The 18,154-nt window shown below is 44.0% G+C and overlaps 1 protein-coding gene across 1 annotated transcript in view; it reads left to right on the top strand.

Moving 5' to 3' along the window:
- The first annotated feature begins 8,778 nt into the window (after window positions 1-8,778).
- LOC124616869 (S-adenosylmethionine synthase) overlaps window positions 8,779-18,154 on the top strand; it is a 281,538-nt gene continuing 272,162 nt past the window's right edge. The window contains exon 1 of the mRNA XM_047145219.1: window positions 8,779-8,884. Coding sequence (XP_047001175.1) covers window positions 8,793-8,884 — 92 coding nt within the window. The 5' untranslated portion in view covers window positions 8,779-8,792. The remainder of the gene's footprint in view (window positions 8,885-18,154) is intronic.

Genomic DNA, 18,154 nt, shown 5'->3' with positions numbered 1-18,154 from the left:
CTTAGCTCACTACCGCAATATCGCCTCATTTCCTTATCCAGCTTTCGCTAATCCTTAGAGCTAAACACCATGCGGTGCAGGGAATATTGAAGAATATGATACAACCCGTCGGCTTTGAGCAATGCCGTCGCAAGTTACCACGGATGATACATTTCAAAAGTTTAAAAGCATAGATGAATGTTGACAAACAAACGAATGCACTACAGAGAAAACAGATTGTGGACATATACATGTGAATTCATATTTCGAACGTAATGTTAAGTATATCGCTTTTTCGAGTCCTAGTATCCTACTCTTCAGCTGAGCTATGTAGCTAGGGTCATATGTAACAATAGCACAGAGTACCTCAGTTGACATACATGAGTTGTATCCCGAACTTCAATTGACCTACATAGATCAGTAGAAGTACAGGATACAAATTTTACGTATGCCAGCCTTTTCCCCTTCGATATTACTAGTATCAGCTGAAGAATGTGACGCTAGTACTAGCGAAGCCGAAAAAAGCGACATATGTAAAATTCCAGTACTTTAAACATAGCTGCGCTACAGCAATGGTTCCACGTAAATCAAACTAAGAACAGCCGACCAGTTGCAAAGGATAAAGCAATCTTTACCTAGGTTTCAATAGATATAAATCTATCTTCTTCAGAAGATGCAGTATTATAACAACATGAAGTGATATGTCCTTATCGTTTAGGCAAACATCTGCATAGTTACATTAATCATATAAAATATAGCCCTGACAACAGGGTTTGTCAAACAAATAAAATAGGTACATAGAAGTTGCAGAGCGCCTAAGCGACTGGAAATTTGTATCCCGTACTTCAGTTGACCAACACAAGTCAATACTATTGCTAGCGAAAAAAAAAAAAAAACGACGGACGTAATATTAACACGGGTACGTCAGTTGACATATATGGGATGCACCTACCTGTATATCGGTCAACTCAAGTCCGCGATACAACTTTTACTTATGTCGGTCTTCTCGCCTTCGATAGTACTCTTATAGTATCAACTGGAGAATATGTTAGCACTACTAGCGAAGGCGAAAAAAGCGACATCATAAAATTTGCATTCCGTACTTCAGTTGAACTATATAGGTCGAGTGAAGAATAGGATCATGGCGAAAAAAGAGGACAACGTAAAATTTTTATCCTGTGTTTCAGTTGCCCTATATCGGTCAACTGAGGAATAGGATACAGCTTTCGAAGTTCAACTGCGTTACTGCCAGTGATCGCTTTTTTGCTTTCGCTAGTGATAGCATCCTGTTCTTCAGTTGATCTACATAGTACAGGATACGAATCAACTGCATAGGAAACAGCACCCCTACTGGTACAGTATTACCCAGACAGTAAACCCGAACGAGCCCAAAGACAACGGGAAACATTATGAAACGACTATGAGATAAATGGAAGAAGTCAAAATTATTGTAAATTGAAAATGAGACACTAAATTTACCGTGCACAAACTCCTCCAGAGAAACCAAAACTGGCTTTGAGGGCCGTCAACAAAAATCACGTACCGACGTGGAAATACAGAACTAAAACAACATCACAACTCACAGATACACAAACACATACATACAAAGAGATATATCCAGAAGTTCACATAAACAAAATGAAAGAAAATAATAAAAAGAAAATCTCAAATGAAACATTACCCAACATAAGAAAAGGAAAAAAAGATGAAACAACCCCGAAAACTCAAAATAAATACTTTAACAATCCGCATCAAAACCCACCATTTTTTAATTATCATTTACGCCTCACCCCAATATGAAATTAGCTAACAAATTTTGTTGGGTACCTCTGCTCAACACTTTTAAGAACACACTTGAACTGGCAATATGTCTCCGGTACACTTCGCCTCCATAAACATTCATCCAAATGGCTCTTTAATGTTGAAATGCATCGTTATGGCTCCCCGATAACACTCTAAACTAATCGAACAAGCCCCAGTAGTTGAACTGCTGAATTAAGTTCTATGATTAACAACGAAGTGTTGATAGCTCCCCTTCCAAAATCCCTATATGATGAAAACCCGTCTGAAATTACCACAGAGCTTCCGGTCGCATGCTCCTTGATTAATTTAACCAAAACTTTCTTTGTTTGGTTAGGAAGCACTTTGAAAATTACATCGGACCACTCTCTACCTGAAATTAGGGCCCCCAAACCCATAATCCCACTACAGGAGCACTCCTTTTACATTTCGTTTTGCCAAAAGCGGAGTCATCAGTTTCGACAATGACACCCGGACCAAAGGCCACCTATACCTTAGACAGGGTGAAAATTATTGAACTATATGAAATAAAATCTTCATAACTTCAAAACGATTTGCGTTAGGACGTTCAAACAATATGGTTGGCAACGGGGAACGATGGGAATTAGTATGCGGTATACAGTTGGTTTAGCGACGAAGCCCACTTTCATTTGGATGGGTTCGTCAATAAACAAAAGTGGCGCATTTGGGGGACTGCTGATACGCATTTCGTGATCAAGAAGTCTCGTCACTCTCAACGAGTGTGCAACTGCGTAGTGCGCAATGTCCAATCACAGAATAATCGGTGCGATATTCCTCGATGGGACGGTGACTACCGAATGGCACGTGAAGGTTTTGGAATATAATTTCATCCTCATGATCCAAAATGACCCTGATTTTGAAAATATGTGGTTCATAGAAGGTGGAGCTCGACCCGATCAAAGCAGGAGAGTGTTTGATGTCCTAGAGGAGCACTTTCGGGACTGTATTCTGGCTCAGGGGTACCCAAAGGCCACTGGCAAGGCCCTCGATTGGCCGCCATATTCTTCGGATCTGAACACACGCGACTCCTTTTTGTGGGGCTTTATTAAAGACAAAGTGTACACCAACCACCCTAAAATCAGTGCTGTGCTGTAAACAGCCATTCAGGAGGTCATCGACAGCGTTCGATGTACCGACACTACAGCGGATCATGCAGAATTTCGCAATTCGTCTGCGCCACATCATCGCCAGTAATGGCAGGCGTATCGAATAAGTCATAACCTAAATCCGAATATCTGTAGTAACGTTTAAATGTTGAATAAAGTGTGTGCACGTCGTAGTTTCTTATATAATTTAGTAATTTTCACCCTATATATTCCCCACAGACTTCCCTGCAAAAAGAGTGTCAGTCAAGAACGGTACACTCAGTTCAAAATGGTTCAAATGGCTCAGAGCACTATGGGACTCAACGTCTTAGGTCATTAGTCCCCTAGAACCTAGAACTAGTTAAACCTAACTAACCTAAGGACATCACACACATCCATGCCCGAGGCAGGATTCGAACCTGCGACCATAGCGGTCTCGCGGTTCCAGACTGCAGCGCCTAGAACCGCACGGCCACTTCGGCGGGCGGTACACTCAGTCACAAGAGATTCATGAACACACAACCACAAAGGATACTTCTCAAACAGTGACAGTATGTGATCCTTACGATATCTCTCAAGGCCAACTTCGACTTCTCAAACCAGGTTCCTCTTCGAATTCAACGCCATAATCTATCTTTGCTGCACTTCCAGATGTACCAATCATGAGAACGTCGAGCTGAAACATTAATCGGCCGCATATGTTCGCCGCACTCTCGATAACGTACATATAATCAGCCGTAATTCCATACAATTGCAAAAAACCAATCGTAGACAACATACACTACTGCCCATTAAAATTGCTGCACCACGAAGATGACGCGCTACAGACGCGAAATTTAACCGACAGGAAGAAGATGCTGTCATTTGCAAATGATTAGCTTTTCAGAGCATTCACACAAGGTTGGCGCCGGTGGCGACACCTACAACGTGCTGACATGAGGAAAGTTTCCAACCGATTTCTCATACACAAAAAGCAGTTGACCGGCGTTGCCTGGTGAAACGTTGTTGTGATGCCTCGTGTAAGGAGGAGAAATGCGTACCATCACGTTTCCGACTTTGATAAAGGTCGGATTGTAGCCTGTCGCGATTTCGGTTTATCATATCGCGACATTGCTGCTCGCGTTGGTCGAGATCCAATGACTGTTAGCAGAATATGGAATCGGTGGGTTCAGGAGGGTAATACGGAACGCCGTGCTCGATCCCAACGGCCTCGTACCACTAGCAGTCGAGATGACAGGCATCATATCCGTATGACTGTAACGGATCGTGCAGCCACGTCTCGATCCCTGAGTCAACAGATGGGGACGTTTGCAAGACAGCAACCATCTGCACGAACAGTTCGACGACGTTTGCAGCAGCGTGGACTATCAGCTCGGAGACCATGGCTGCGGTTACCTTTGACGCTGTATCACAGACAGGAGCGCCTGCGATGGTGTACTCAACGACGAACCTGGGTGCACGAATGGCAAAACGTCATTCTTTCGGATGAACCCAGGTTCTGTTTACAGCATCATGATGGTCGCATCCGTGTTTGGCGACATCGTGGTGAACACACATTAGAAGCGTGTATTCGTCATCGCCATACTGGCGTATCACTCGGCGTGATGGTATGGGGTGCCATTGGTTACACGTCTCTGTCAACTCTTGTTCGCACTGACGGCACTTTGAACAGTGGACGTTACATTTCAGATGTGTTACGACCCGTGGCTCTACCCTTCATTCGATCCCTGCGAAACCCTACATTTCAGCAGGATAATGCACGACCGCATGTTGCAGGTCCTGTACAGGCCTTTCTGGATACAGAAAATGTTCGACTGCTGCCCTGGCCAGTACATTCTCCAGATCTCTCACCAAGTGAAAACCAATGGTGGCCGAGCAACTGGCTCGTCACAATACACCAGTCACTACTCTTGATGAACTGTGGTATCGTGTTGAAGCTGCATGGGCAGCTGTACCTGTACACACCATCCAAGCTCTGTTTGACTCAATGTCCAGGCGTATCAAGACCGTTATTACGGCCAGAGGTGTTTGTTCTGGGTACTGATTTCTCAGGATCTATGCACCCAAACTGCGTGAAAATGTAATCACATGTCAGTTCTAGTATGATATATTTGTCCAATGAGTATCAGTTAAATATCTGCATTTCTTCTTGGTGTAGTAATTTTAATGGCCAGTAGTATATCTACACCTAATTCCTTCTTCAAATCGTCCACGTTTATCGGAATAGATAAATCCATACCTATAAAGCAACGAAAAAAGTAAAACTTGTCCTGAAAGAAAAACAATTCTTCCAAACTATCTCAAACTCACTAAGAATGAAAATAAGTACCTAATGAATTGGAACGAACAAGTGATTTAAATTATGACAAGCGACAGAAGATGGCCGGCGATAACACTTAGCTAACTACTGCAGTATCGCCTCATTTCCTTATTCAACTTTCACTAATCCATAGAACTAAACGCCGTGCGGTCCAAGTGTCGTATATACAGTATCTAAGGGGCGTTCATGGTAAAGCGTCGATAATCCTCGTAGTTCACAGGAGAGATCGTTCAAACAACATGATGAGAAGGAAAATAATAGTGTTATTACAGGAATTGGACAAAAAATTGGAAACGCTGAGAGAAACGCATGCTTGGACATGAACTCAGTTGTTAGCAAAACCTACAAGTTGCGCTGTTGCATTTGACCGCGAACGGCACCTGTGTAAAGTCGGCAGTGTGTCACTAGCGGTCAGAACAGTGTTCTGAGTAATTGTAAGTACTTTATGTCGGAGCTACATGAATTCGCCTCCGCTAAGTCACAACACGGACGAAAGTGTGATTTAAGTGACCGTGACTGATGGTTATTGAAGAGTATTGTGACGAAAAATAAGGGGATGACACCTGCAAAAGTCACTGCAGAACTGAATGTCACTCTCGCGCAGCCTGTCAGTACCAAAACAACGTGAAGGGAGCTCCATAAGCAGGGAATTACAGGACCAGCTGGAATTTCAGAACCACATATAGTGATGCAAATGCCCGTAACAGGAAAACGTGGAGCCGAAGCCATAAAATCTGGACTTTGGAGCAATGGAAGAATGTCATTTAGTCGGATGAGTCTTGTTTTACACTGTTTCCAACTTATGGTCTAGTTTACATGACAAGAGTGAAACATGGCGGGAGCTGTGTGACGACATATCGTGGTATTTTATGAGCCCCATTTTTGTTATGCAAGGTCTCTTACTGCCAAGTATTACGTGACCATTTTGGCTGATCAGGTCCATCCCTCTGTACAATATTTGTTCCCAGCGGTGACGTGTGTTCCAAGACGACAAGGATCCTGTTCAATAGCTCGCATCGTCCAGGGCCTCTTTGGCGATCATGAGGATGAATTGTCACATCCCCCATGGTTACCTCAGTCACGAGAACTCAATAGTAGGGAGACTTTGTTGTCTACTTTGGAGAGAACAGTATGTGTCGCTATCCGTCTCCATCATCGTTAGGTGAACGTGCCACTATTTTGCAGGAATAATGTAATAACATTCCCTTGAAAACCATACAAGAGTTGTATTTATCCACTCCGAGGCGACTGCAAGCTACACTGGTGTCCACAGTTAAAGCAACAAACCACTACTTCCCCATCCTTTGTCTAATTCACGATATAATCCTACCAACTGTCAACAGATGTCCGTACTACCGTGTCCTGCACGGAAGATGACATTCTGGTCAATGGATAAGCACGCGAACGATGACGTCAGAGCACCTAACAAACGGGATAGTGTTTGCCGGGTAGTTGCACATACACAATCGCTTTGTACACAGTCATAGAAGGCGCAGTATCGCCCAGAGAAGACGCCTACCAGACTCTTTACGGTGGAGGGCCATGGGAATAATACAAGCAGGACAAACTGATGTTGCCCGATCGCTTAGTATGAATCGTTCTGTTGTTCTCGGAGGTGGCGACAGTTTATAGAGATCGAAACTGTATTGCGAAGACCAGGGCAGGGCCGACCATGTGTAACATAGGGCAGGCCCGACCATGTGTGACATCAGAAAGAGAGGACCATTATTTAGCTGTAAGGGCACCGCCTTAGTACTGCACCGCAACTGTCAACTGACCTCGCAGCATCTACCAGTTGTGTTGGATAGAGGTAAACAGTGCACAGAAGGCTTCGGAAGAGTGGCCTTTGTTGTAGGAGACCTGCGGTATGTCTGCCTCTGACGTGTTTTCACAGTAGGGAAAGTCTAGAGTTGAGTCGTCAACATGCCACCTGGACGGTCGAAAAGTGGGCCAATGTTCTTTTCACAGATGAGTTCCGATTAGGTATGGACAGTGGTTGTCGACGGATTCGCATCTGGAGGGCACGTGGAACACGATTTCGGGACCCAACCGCCGCGCGGGGTTGCAGCACAGTCTGTGGCACCTTGCCGCGGTTCGCGTGACTCCCTTCGTCGGAGTTTCGAGTCCTCACTCGGGCATGGGTATGTGTGTTGTCCTTAGCGTAAGTTTAAGTTAGATTAAGTAGGGTGTAAGCCTAGGGATCGATCACCTCAGTAGTTTGGTCCCATAGGAACTTACCGCAAATTTCAAAAGTTTCGAGACCCAACCATTGTGGAAAGAGACTGATATCGAGGATGATCCGTAATGATGTGGGCATGTACTATGTTGACCACTTGAACAACTCTTCGTGAAATTTTACGGATAAACCGGCAAGTTTTAACTGCTGTCAGGTATCGTGACGAGATCTTGGGACCTCATTTGCGGTTGCTGCAAGTTGCTGTGGGCCCAGGTTTTGTAATGCTGGACGATAATGTTCGACCTCAGAGATCACGCGTGACTGATGCTTTCTTGTAAACGGAAGATATAACACGCATGGCTTGGCCTGCTCGCTCTTCCGATTTGAGTCCCATAGAGCACGTCTGGGATTCACTAGGAACACGGGTTGCATCACGTCAGCATCCACCAGCCACTCTCCAAGACTTGGGACTATCGCTGCAGTAAGAATGGGCGTTATCGCCTCGACACGAAATTGATGGCATCATCCACAGCATGCCCCGTCTTTTGCGAGGCCTGTATGGCTGCCAGAGGTGGTCACACCCTATACTAAGCGCATTTTTCAGTTGTCGGGATGTGTGTGTAAATACGTTAAGTCGAAAGAAATGAAGAACATTTTTATCGCATGTTGCAGTTGTTTACGTTCTGTATACTATATATTGTTTCTGCTTTACTATCACCTGATTATACTGTTTTGTGGCAAAACAAACGCAACCTTCCAAAATTTCAGTTTATTGCTTTAATTTTGGATACCAGTGTATTTTAAATGTCAGTGGTTTTCCTGCACCATATTAGGCATGGTAATGTATTATGTTTGGGATATTTCCATATTTTTGTCGAACCCCTGTATCTCTCTAAATTCTCGTGGCTAAACGGTGAGAACTTTTCACAACTAGAAGGTACGCTACTAGTAATAATGTTAACAGAATCTATAAGACGTGACTCCCGTATTTTCGGTCCTACCAGCATGGCTCATTTCGCTAAGTTGCGTCACTTAAGTGATTCCTTGAAGGCTTCAGCTGGTTCCCCCCAAATACCTGTGTATGTGAGGGAACGCTGCGTCTCTCAACGTGTATTGGACTTTAACCGCGAATCGGAAAGAAGGAGAAGGTTGTTACAGTTCGCATGTCTCATAAATATAGTACCTGACAAAATGCAATAATTTGTTTAAGATGACGAAAGTGGTGTTAGGTTACAATACTGGCACGGGACATTTGGCTCTTCTATTGGTCCGTTGGCTCTCAGCGTGTTCGGCCTTGCCCTGGAATAGCTTTCCGAGTCGCCGTAATGGGTACAGTGCCTTCGCCAAGGAGGTTAAATTCTCGCGGGGTACAAAAATACAATGGCTCGTAACAGGCAGTTACGCAGGTCGGATGGTGCGGCAGCCTCTCTGTGTGTCAGCAGGTGAAGTTCGTAGAACTCGACTACTACCATTACGGTGGAGCCCTGCACATCAGGAGCGTAGGTAGGTATTAACGGTGTCATGTCTTCCATTATATTCTTGTCCAATGGTAGGGTGATGTATAAATGAGAGCGTAGCTCCTGCACAGAATGTCCGAAGTGTTAGAGAACCATGTAAAGCCTCACCACAACACATAACTAGCCATGTTTGGAAATAGAAGCTACACCTTTAGAAAAAATTGACAACATAACCGCTAAATCATGGGTCATGAGAAAGAGACGTGCGAGGTAATAAGACTCCTTGGTGGTGGCTGACATGCTGCAATTCGTCTGCCTCCCAGGAATGCTCTGTAAGAGGACTGACTGGCCGGTTCATCCTCTGGATGTGTCCAACCTGCGGGAAGATATATTTCAATGCGTTCGCGAATTCCAAAAATGTAGAAGGGTTCTAAAAGCCTTCTTCTTGGAGGGTACGTAGCCAATATCACCAAGAGATCACAACAAAAGAATAAACATCAGTGTGATGTTGAAGCATAATTCTCTGTTCTTTATTACCTTTTATTCACACTCCTGTTCGAAGACAACTTGTGCGGAAATATTGATGCTCGCAGAGTTTGCTCTCCTTTTTTCCTTCTGTCCGCCTCTACCAACGGTCATGATTAACCTTTGGACACTAATGCAGTTTTCCTGTCCGGCTGAAGTATGTTGTTGTTGTTGTCGTCTTCAGTCCTGAGACTGGTTTTATGCAGCACTCCATGCTACTCTATCATGTGCAAGCTTCTTCATCTCCCAGTACTTACTGCAACCTACACCATTCTGAACCTGCTTAGTGTATTCATCTCTTGGTCTCCCTCTACGATTTTTACCCTCCACGCTGCCCTCCAATACTAAATTGGTGATCCCTTGATGCCTCAGAACATGTCCTACCAACTGATGCCCTCTTCTAGTCAAGTTGTGCCACAAACTCCTCTTCTCCCCAATCCTATTCAGTATCTCCTCATTAGTTATGTGATCTACCCATCTAATATTCAGCATTCTTCTGTAGCACCTCCTTTCGAAAGCTTCTATTCTCTTCTTGTCCAAACTATTTATCGTCCATGTTTCACTTCCATACATGGCTACACTCCATACAAATACTTTCAGAAACGACTTCCTGGCGCTTAAATCTGTACTCGATGTTAACAAATTTCTCTTCTTCAGAAACGCCTTCCTTCCCATTGCCATTCTACATTTTATATCCTCTCTATTTCGACCATCATCAATTATTTTGCTCCCCAAATAGCAAAACTCCTTTACTACTTTAAGTGTCTCACTTCCTAATCTAATTCCCTCAGCATCACCCGACTTAATTCGACTACATTCCATTGTCCTCGTTTTGCTGTTGTTGATGTTCATCTTATATCCTCCTTTCAAGACACTGTCCAATCCGTTCAACTGCTCTTCCAGGTCCTTTGCTGTCTCTGACAGAATTACACTGTCATCGGCGAACCTCAAAGTTCTTACTTCTTTTCCATGAATTATAATACCTATTCCGAATTTTTCTTTTTTTTCCTTTACTACTGCTTGAAGAACCAAAACGAGGAGAAGACGGGAGGGCGAGAAGGAGAAGAAGGAGAGAGAGAAGAGGAAACCCACTAATATGATGTAATTATTGTCCAATAATTTTATACGTAGCATCACTGAAACGACTACTTATCCTGACACTCACCTCTGTAGCCGAGGTCGTTAACGAATGTTTGTTCGCGGGCACTCTACCCAAGATGGCCAGTTCGGATCCTGGGGATGGAAAAAATTTTCACCATCAATATTTATCTGGCAACAGGAGGAGAGGTAGTGGTGCAAAGCTGCTGTCACTCTCCACGACTAAATTCCGAACCTCTCCTCAGTGTCTCGTAAAGTGTGGGCATGAGTCATCATTGATCGTGATCCGTCGGTCGAATGGGGACAGTGAGCCCGGTGGTCCTGTGTGTGCTACTCGAGAGAAGCAGCCCCGCGCCCCACCCCTCTCCACCCCCACCCCCCCCTCGCCCACCAAATGTATCCGTCGCTGCTTTGACGTCCAACAGCCAATCGAAAAAGCTCGTTGTGCAGAATCAGGCCGCGAGGGCCACGTGATCGGAAGTCAGTTTTGTTTGGACACTTTCTTCTTCCACTTGTTGCGTGAGGATGTGCTTTGTCATCTGATAGTAAAATGGCCATACAGAAGTGACCGTTCTAGATAATAGTGAGATGGTTGTTAGCTGCTTGCTTGCACGCTGTTTACGCGCTTGTACGTTCCGAATCTTTTCAGTTTGTGGAACATTAGTTTTTTTTCCGCGTGATACTTTGCAGTCGTGTTTGGCTTGGGAAACGTTAAGCGTTTGTTCGAGTTCGCGGCTTCGATGTAACACGTGACAGTCAACACACAAATCTTGCGTTCCAGCTCTCAGGACGTTTATCTTCCACTCATCAAATACTATTTCAGGCGTTCACATGTTGTGTGTGAGTGAAATGTGAAGACTTGAGTAGTATTTTTATATGAAGCAAGAGATTTCGTGCTCCATTTCTGAATAATACATTAACTGTAGCCGGCCGTGGTGGCCGAGCGGTTCAATAGCCAGCACGGTAGCTCAGCGTTTCCGGTGAGAGGGCTGCTCGCCCTCTGTAATAAAAAAGACTGAGTAAAGGAATCAATGATCAACTTGAACGGATGTCTTGTGACGTCCGCCCAGACCAAACGCAAAAAAAAAGAAAAAAGAAAAGCGGTTCTAGGTGCTACAGTCTGGAACCGCGGGACCGCTACGGTCGCAGGTTCGAATACTGCCTCGGGCATGGATGTGTGTGATGTCCTTAGGTTAGTTAGGTTTAAGTACTTCTAAGTTCTAGGGGACTGATTACCTCAGAAGTTAAGTCCCATAGTGCTCAGAGCCATTTGAACAATTTTGAACCATTAACTGTAAACATGATATGAATTTCTTACGTACTTACTTTTCATTTCCGTGTCACGTGTACCATTTTTCTACACGTGTTAACTTAAAAAATACGTTTCCGAACGTACTACGTTGGCTTTAACTACATTTAAAGCAGAGAGCGAGTAAATTACCTTCAGCAGTGAGCCTATTTTTATTTTAAATTAAATGTGCAGCTATCCAGGTAAAATTGTGTAGCTGTGGAATTTCAAAACACGTGCATTTGCTATCACACTAACTCAGATCTTTTTCACTTACTACGTGTTGTGGGATACAGAGGGCGAAAAACACATACATGAACACGTACAGGCAGTCCCAGGAGGAATGGTTAATATTCATGGATATGACAGGAACGCTCATTTGAAGCAAAAAGCTTAATATGGACATACGGCCTATTCCGAACAGTTTCCAAGATAATGCACATTTATTTTTTGGCTGGTGCAGCAGGCTTATGTGTCCTATCGACCGAACTTCTTTGACGTTTTCGTATAGTCCAACTATCGTATTGCTTTCAGCTCGTTGTTCGGGATATCTTTCCGCCATTAAACTATCCCATTGAATACGCAGTTGTCTATCGTGTGTTGTGGGTGAAGTAATTCGAGGGATTGAAACGCTGCTGCCTTCTTTATGCATCGCGCAGAGGAACTCAGACAAGCAACACATGTTCTCCAAGAGTCCACAAATGCAGTGAAGTTGACGACGGGATAATCGAACATTTATTTTGAACTGTACAATGGTTATAATGTTGCGCGTACGACAATACTTAGAGGTGAATGTGTTACAAATACGTATTTTTCAGTTGATGCTTTGTAAAATGCATGTTGTAATGTTTACTAACTGTTGCACCTTTGTCAACCTGACAGTATATTTAGCGATACAGAAAATAAATAATAATGTACACTGAACACGTTCTATCTCGGGAAACATTCGGAATAGGGCGTATGCCCATATTAAGTTTTCTGTTTCAAATGGTTCCTGTCATAATTGTGAACATCTGCGATTCCTACTGGGGCGCCCTCTACAGTGCGTAGCTGCCCTGGCTCTGTTGTAAAAATTACCGGTTTCAGTTTTGTCTTGGTTTAACTCCTGTGTACATACTCCCCCCTCCCCTCCCCCCCCCCCCCGTTAATTATTACGTTGCGATATGATATGAGAATTTCTGAGGGGTAAGTAATATAGGTCCTCTATCGAATGCACTAGAAGGGAACGGAATCGACAATAAAAGTTCCACACACATAAATTTCCGGATGACATCATCATTGGAAACTCGCCCTTCTATTATACGTCGTAAGGTACATATCGGCTTGTCGCTTTCACAGTAGATATTTGTTCACAATCCATATAACTCTGGAAGCGAACGTTCTGGCAGCGAATGTTCTCGAAACAACCGAGGCACTTACATAAGGGAAGCAGAATCGCTGCAGGTAGTCAGTTAGAAAGCTACAATCGTCGCAGTAACTTGGAAATGATAAAAAGTGAACAACTGCGATTATTCGTTATTACCACGGACTTCAGTCAGTACTGTGCTTAGTGATATTAGAAATACGCGGACATCTAATTTACCTACGTCGTAACAATATAATAAAATGGATCTTTATGTAATAATAAAAAGAAAAGTACAAAATCTGAACATTACGGTCACCATTCAGCTGCAAAAACGCCACAGGCAGAGCCCAGCACATCGTCGAAACTTCCACAAAAAAGTTCATCGACTGATCCCTTTAATCGCACGGATATTGGCAATTATTTGGATATATTAGCGTCAGGAAATATTAGTGCTGATATGAGCACAAGTTTCTCACAGCCCCAAGGAAACCTGAAAAAGGTTATATCTTTCTTACTTCCGAGCACAACAGTAGAGGACATGTTGAATGCAGACAAGTGCAGCATTATCACTTGGAAAAGTATCCATGGCTGGTGTTCTCATAAGTTAAAAAGGGACTTCTTTGCATTAACTGTTTAATTTTTGTGAATAATAAAATGGTTGGAGGATAGAAATCCATTATTGCCAAGACACTTGTGACTGAACCACTAACAAAGTCTGCCAGACTTACTGGTAAAGATGGTGACCTGTAGACCCACTCTCAGCTCAAGTACGACGTTGAAGCGTCAACAGATGCAAAATTATTTTTGGCGACACGAGACAACCGCGAACTTGAGGTCATAACTCAATTGTCAAGACAGAAAATAGAAAGAATTAGGGAAAACAGAGACCCTCTTGTACCTATAATAAAGAGAATCATATTTCATGGAAAGCAAAATACTCCTCTGCGGGTGCATAGAGATGAAGGGAGTCTATTAGAAAACGAGAATGATCGTGAAAGTATAGTGAGTAACGAAGGAAACTTTAGAGCTCTTCTAAGATTTAGAATTGGCGCTGGAGACTTGCAACTAAAACATCACCTTGAGACCACTTAAGCTAACGCCACTTACATAAGTAAAACAACATGTAACGAACTTATTTCATACTGTGAAACAGTGATGTTATCGAGAATACTGCAGGAAATCAAAGATTCTCGTTATTACAGCATAATCTTCGATGAGACTACGGACATAGCGCACATGAGTTTAGCTGCAAGGTACAGGGTGTTTCAAAAATGACCGGTATATTTGAAACGGCAATAAAAACTAAACGAGCAGCGATAGAAATACACCGTTTGTTGCAATATGCTTGGTACAACAGTACATTTTCAGGCAGACAAACTTTCGAAATTACAGTAGTTACAATTTTCAACAACAGATGGCGCTGCGGTCTGGGAAACTCTATAGTACGATATTTTCCACATATCCACCATGCGTAGCAATAATATGGCGTAGTCTCTGAATGAAATTACCCGAAACCTTTGACAACGTGTCTGGCGGAATGGCTTCACATGCAGATGAGATGTACTGCTTCAGCTGTTCAATGGTTTCTGGATTCTGGCGGTACACCTGGTCTTTCAAGTGTCCCCACAGAAAGAAGTCACAGGGGTTCATGTCTGGCGAATAGGGAGGCCAATCCACGCCGCCTCCTGTATGTTTCGGATAGCCCAAAGCAATCACACGATCATCGAAATATTCATTCAGGAAATTAAAGACGTCGGCCGTGCGATGTGGCCGGGCACCATCTTGCATAAACCACGAGGTGTTCGCAGTGTCGTCTAAGGCAGTTTGTACCGCCACAAATTCACGAAGAATGTCCAGATAGCGTGATGCAGTAATCGTTTCGGATCTGAAAAATGGGCCAATGATTCCTTTGGAAGAAATGGCGGCCCAGACCAGTACTTTTTGAGGATGCAGGGACGATGGGACTGCAACATGGGGCTTTTCGGTTCCCCATATGCGCCAGTTCTGTTTATTGACGAAGCCGTCCAGGTAAAAATAAGCTTCGTCAGTAAACCAAATGCTGCCCACATGCATATCGCCGTCATCAATCCTGTGCACTTTATCGTTAGCGAATGTCTCTCGTGCAGCAATGGTAGCGGCGCTGAGGGGTTGCCACGTTTGAATTTTGTATGGATAGAGGTGTAAACTCTGGCGCATGAGACGATACGTGGACGTTGGCGTCATTTGGACCGCAGCTGCAACACGGCGAACGGAAACCCAAGGCCGCTGTTGGATCACCTGCTGCACTAGCTGCGCGTTGCCCTCTGTGGTTGCCATACGCGGTCGCCCTACCTTTCCAGCACGTTCATCCGTCACGTTCTCAGTCCGTTGAAATTTTTCAAACAGATCCTTTATTGTATCGCTTTTCGGTCCTTTGGTTACATTAAACCTCCGTTGAAAACTTCGTCTTGTTGCAACAACACTGTGTTCTATACAGTGGAATTCCAACACCAGAAAAATCCTCTGTTCTAAGGAATAAACCATGTTGTCTACAGCACACTTGCACGTTGTGAACAGCACACGCTTACAGCAGAAAGAAGACGTACAGAATGGCGCACCCACAGACTGCGTTGTCTTCTATATCTTTCACATCATTTGCAGCGCCATCTGTTGTTGAAAATTGTAACTACTGTAATTTCGAAAGTTTGTCCGCCTGAAAATGTACTGTTGTCCCAAGCATATTGCAACAAACGGTGTATTTCTATCGCTGCTCGTGTAGCTTTTATTGCCGTTTCAAATATACCGGTCATTTTTGAAACACCCTGTATGTTGATGGTAACGGCAAATTATACGAAAGATTTTTGAGTTTCGTTGACATCTATAAAGACAATGTTTGTAGTGAAAACATTGACGATGAACTTCAAGAGAGTCAAGATCAAGAGCGTAGCGTTAATGGTGAAGTATTAGGTACTACGATTGTAAGGAGAATGGAAAGCCTTTCTCTGTCACTGGAGAATGTGGGTATAGGCTGTGATGGTTGCTCAGTTAATATGTCGGAACTGATAGGAGCTGTGGCTACAATAAAAAAGAAAGCTATCAACGTGCAAGTAGCACCGTGCCGAAGTCCTCAGATCAACCTCGCAGTCTCTTGCAGTTGCAAAGTTACAAGTGTGAGAAACTCACTTGGTACTACTGGCGAAGTAGCATCGTTCTTTACAGCCGTCTAGCAAGCTGTTCGCAACGTTGAAGAGTCACCTAAAACACTCGCTGCAGCCACATTGTTAAACGAGATGGGTTGAGCGACATGATGCAGTTATGCAATTCGCAGCTGATCTCGGAACAGTTTGCAAAGTTCTTAAAGATATACAGTGTTGGAGGGATAGAACAACGGCTGCCAAAGCCAATATTCTTCTTCAAGTTCTCTCTCTAATTGCGAGTTTATTATCACTCTGTTTGCACTGAGTGACATGAGCATAACATATCCAGTCAGCAAAATTTTGCAAGACCCTAGCTTGGACGTCGCGATGGCAGAAGCAAAATTGGATTCGACGCTCAAGGTGTACGACGGCATGAGAGCTAATGCTGATAACCACTTTGCTCATATTGTTGAAGAGGCGAAGGCAGTTATGGAGGAATTCAAGTGGAGATGAGTGTTCTTGCAGGCAGACAAAGACACAGGAAAAACTGCATCACAATGACGATGCTATGACATAATGGAAAAGAACTGTTTTCATTCCAACACTGGACCATGTTACGACAGACATAAGAGAACGTTTTCCTCAAGAAAATATTTGCCAATTAAAATTAAATATACTTTTGCCCTCACAAATACTGAAACATGACGGTAATGATCTGGCACATTAACTGAATCAGTGTTTAACTGAACTACCGTTCTTTGAAGAAGGATCATTCTTTGTGATTAAAAAGAGACAAAGGGGACAGGTTCTTCAATACAAGCAAACGAGCATAAACGCCCTTAATGATTGTGAATCTGTTACGCAAGCGTTGTCTGTTTGCCCTAGATCTGACTATCCTACTTTGCACATTCTGTACAAAATATTTGCTTGTCTACCTGCACGTATTGAGCCGTGCGGCGGCTCGCGTTGGTACTGTTTGTAGGTTTCCACCCTCTGTTGGAGGTCAGACCGTATCCTTTAGCTGGCATGGTTGTGGTTGTTTGTCTTCTTCTCTTCTTGACTGGCGCCACTCGTTTCGCAAGCGTTGCCTATGTGCTAGTGGCAGCAGCGGCAGTTATCGATATGTAGTAACTGTTGCCCTACCTTTGGGGCGACGTCGATGTTTTACGTGCCATGTGAGTGTGGCAGTTCAGTTGGGGGCTCAGGAGGAGCCAGATCCGCGCAATGCGAGAACATGCCGGGACCGCTGGCGGTGGGCATGGACTGCCGGATGGAAGGGCTGTGGTCTCGAGGGTGCACGACCTCGTCGTAAACCTGATCCTGCAGGCTTTAAGATGACTGCATTTCAATTCAAGTAGAGAACCCTCCACCACTGTGACATCTCGAGATTCTCCAGTGACTTGGGTTCGTGTTGCTGCTCGTAGTGCCGCCAAGGTGAAGAGCAATGAGTGGAGTGTTTGGGGAAAGCAGATCTGATTAGCTCTCCTCGACTTCTTATTACTATTTACTGCTTTCAGCTTGTTACTATTTGTTAAGTTCAACCAGCGGTATTTTTCCTGCCTGATGGGTGCTAACGCTCCAGTTACCTGCCCTGGGGGTTAGTGTATGTAACAGCAGTGTACGTTTCCTCACCTTGCTGCTGCTGTCCGGTAAGGCTTGTAGTTTTTTAAAGCTTTCTTCATTGTAGTCCGTTTGTGATTCTTCAACTCTGGTGGTAATGATTCCTTTCTCGTTCCGGGCCCTCTAAGCACAGTAATCTGGGGGCGTACTGCAGTCTGCCGGTTCTGGCTTTGGCTTGTTGTTCCATTCTTGCATTTGGTTTATTGGCTGTCAGGTAGCTTCAGCAAGATTATCATTAGTCATTCGTTAGACTGCAACTAGTTCGAGTTACCATCTTGTGAAGGGAACGCAACTCTTGGCCGCATATCTCATCGCTCGCGAAAG

Source organism: Schistocerca americana, chromosome 1 (genome assembly GCF_021461395.2).
Source record: "Schistocerca americana isolate TAMUIC-IGC-003095 chromosome 1, iqSchAmer2.1, whole genome shotgun sequence".
NCBI classification, from domain to species: Eukaryota; Metazoa; Arthropoda; class Insecta; order Orthoptera; family Acrididae; genus Schistocerca; species Schistocerca americana.
The sequence above is the reverse complement of the archived record's forward strand: the minus strand, read 5'-3'. Positions and strand labels throughout refer to the sequence as shown.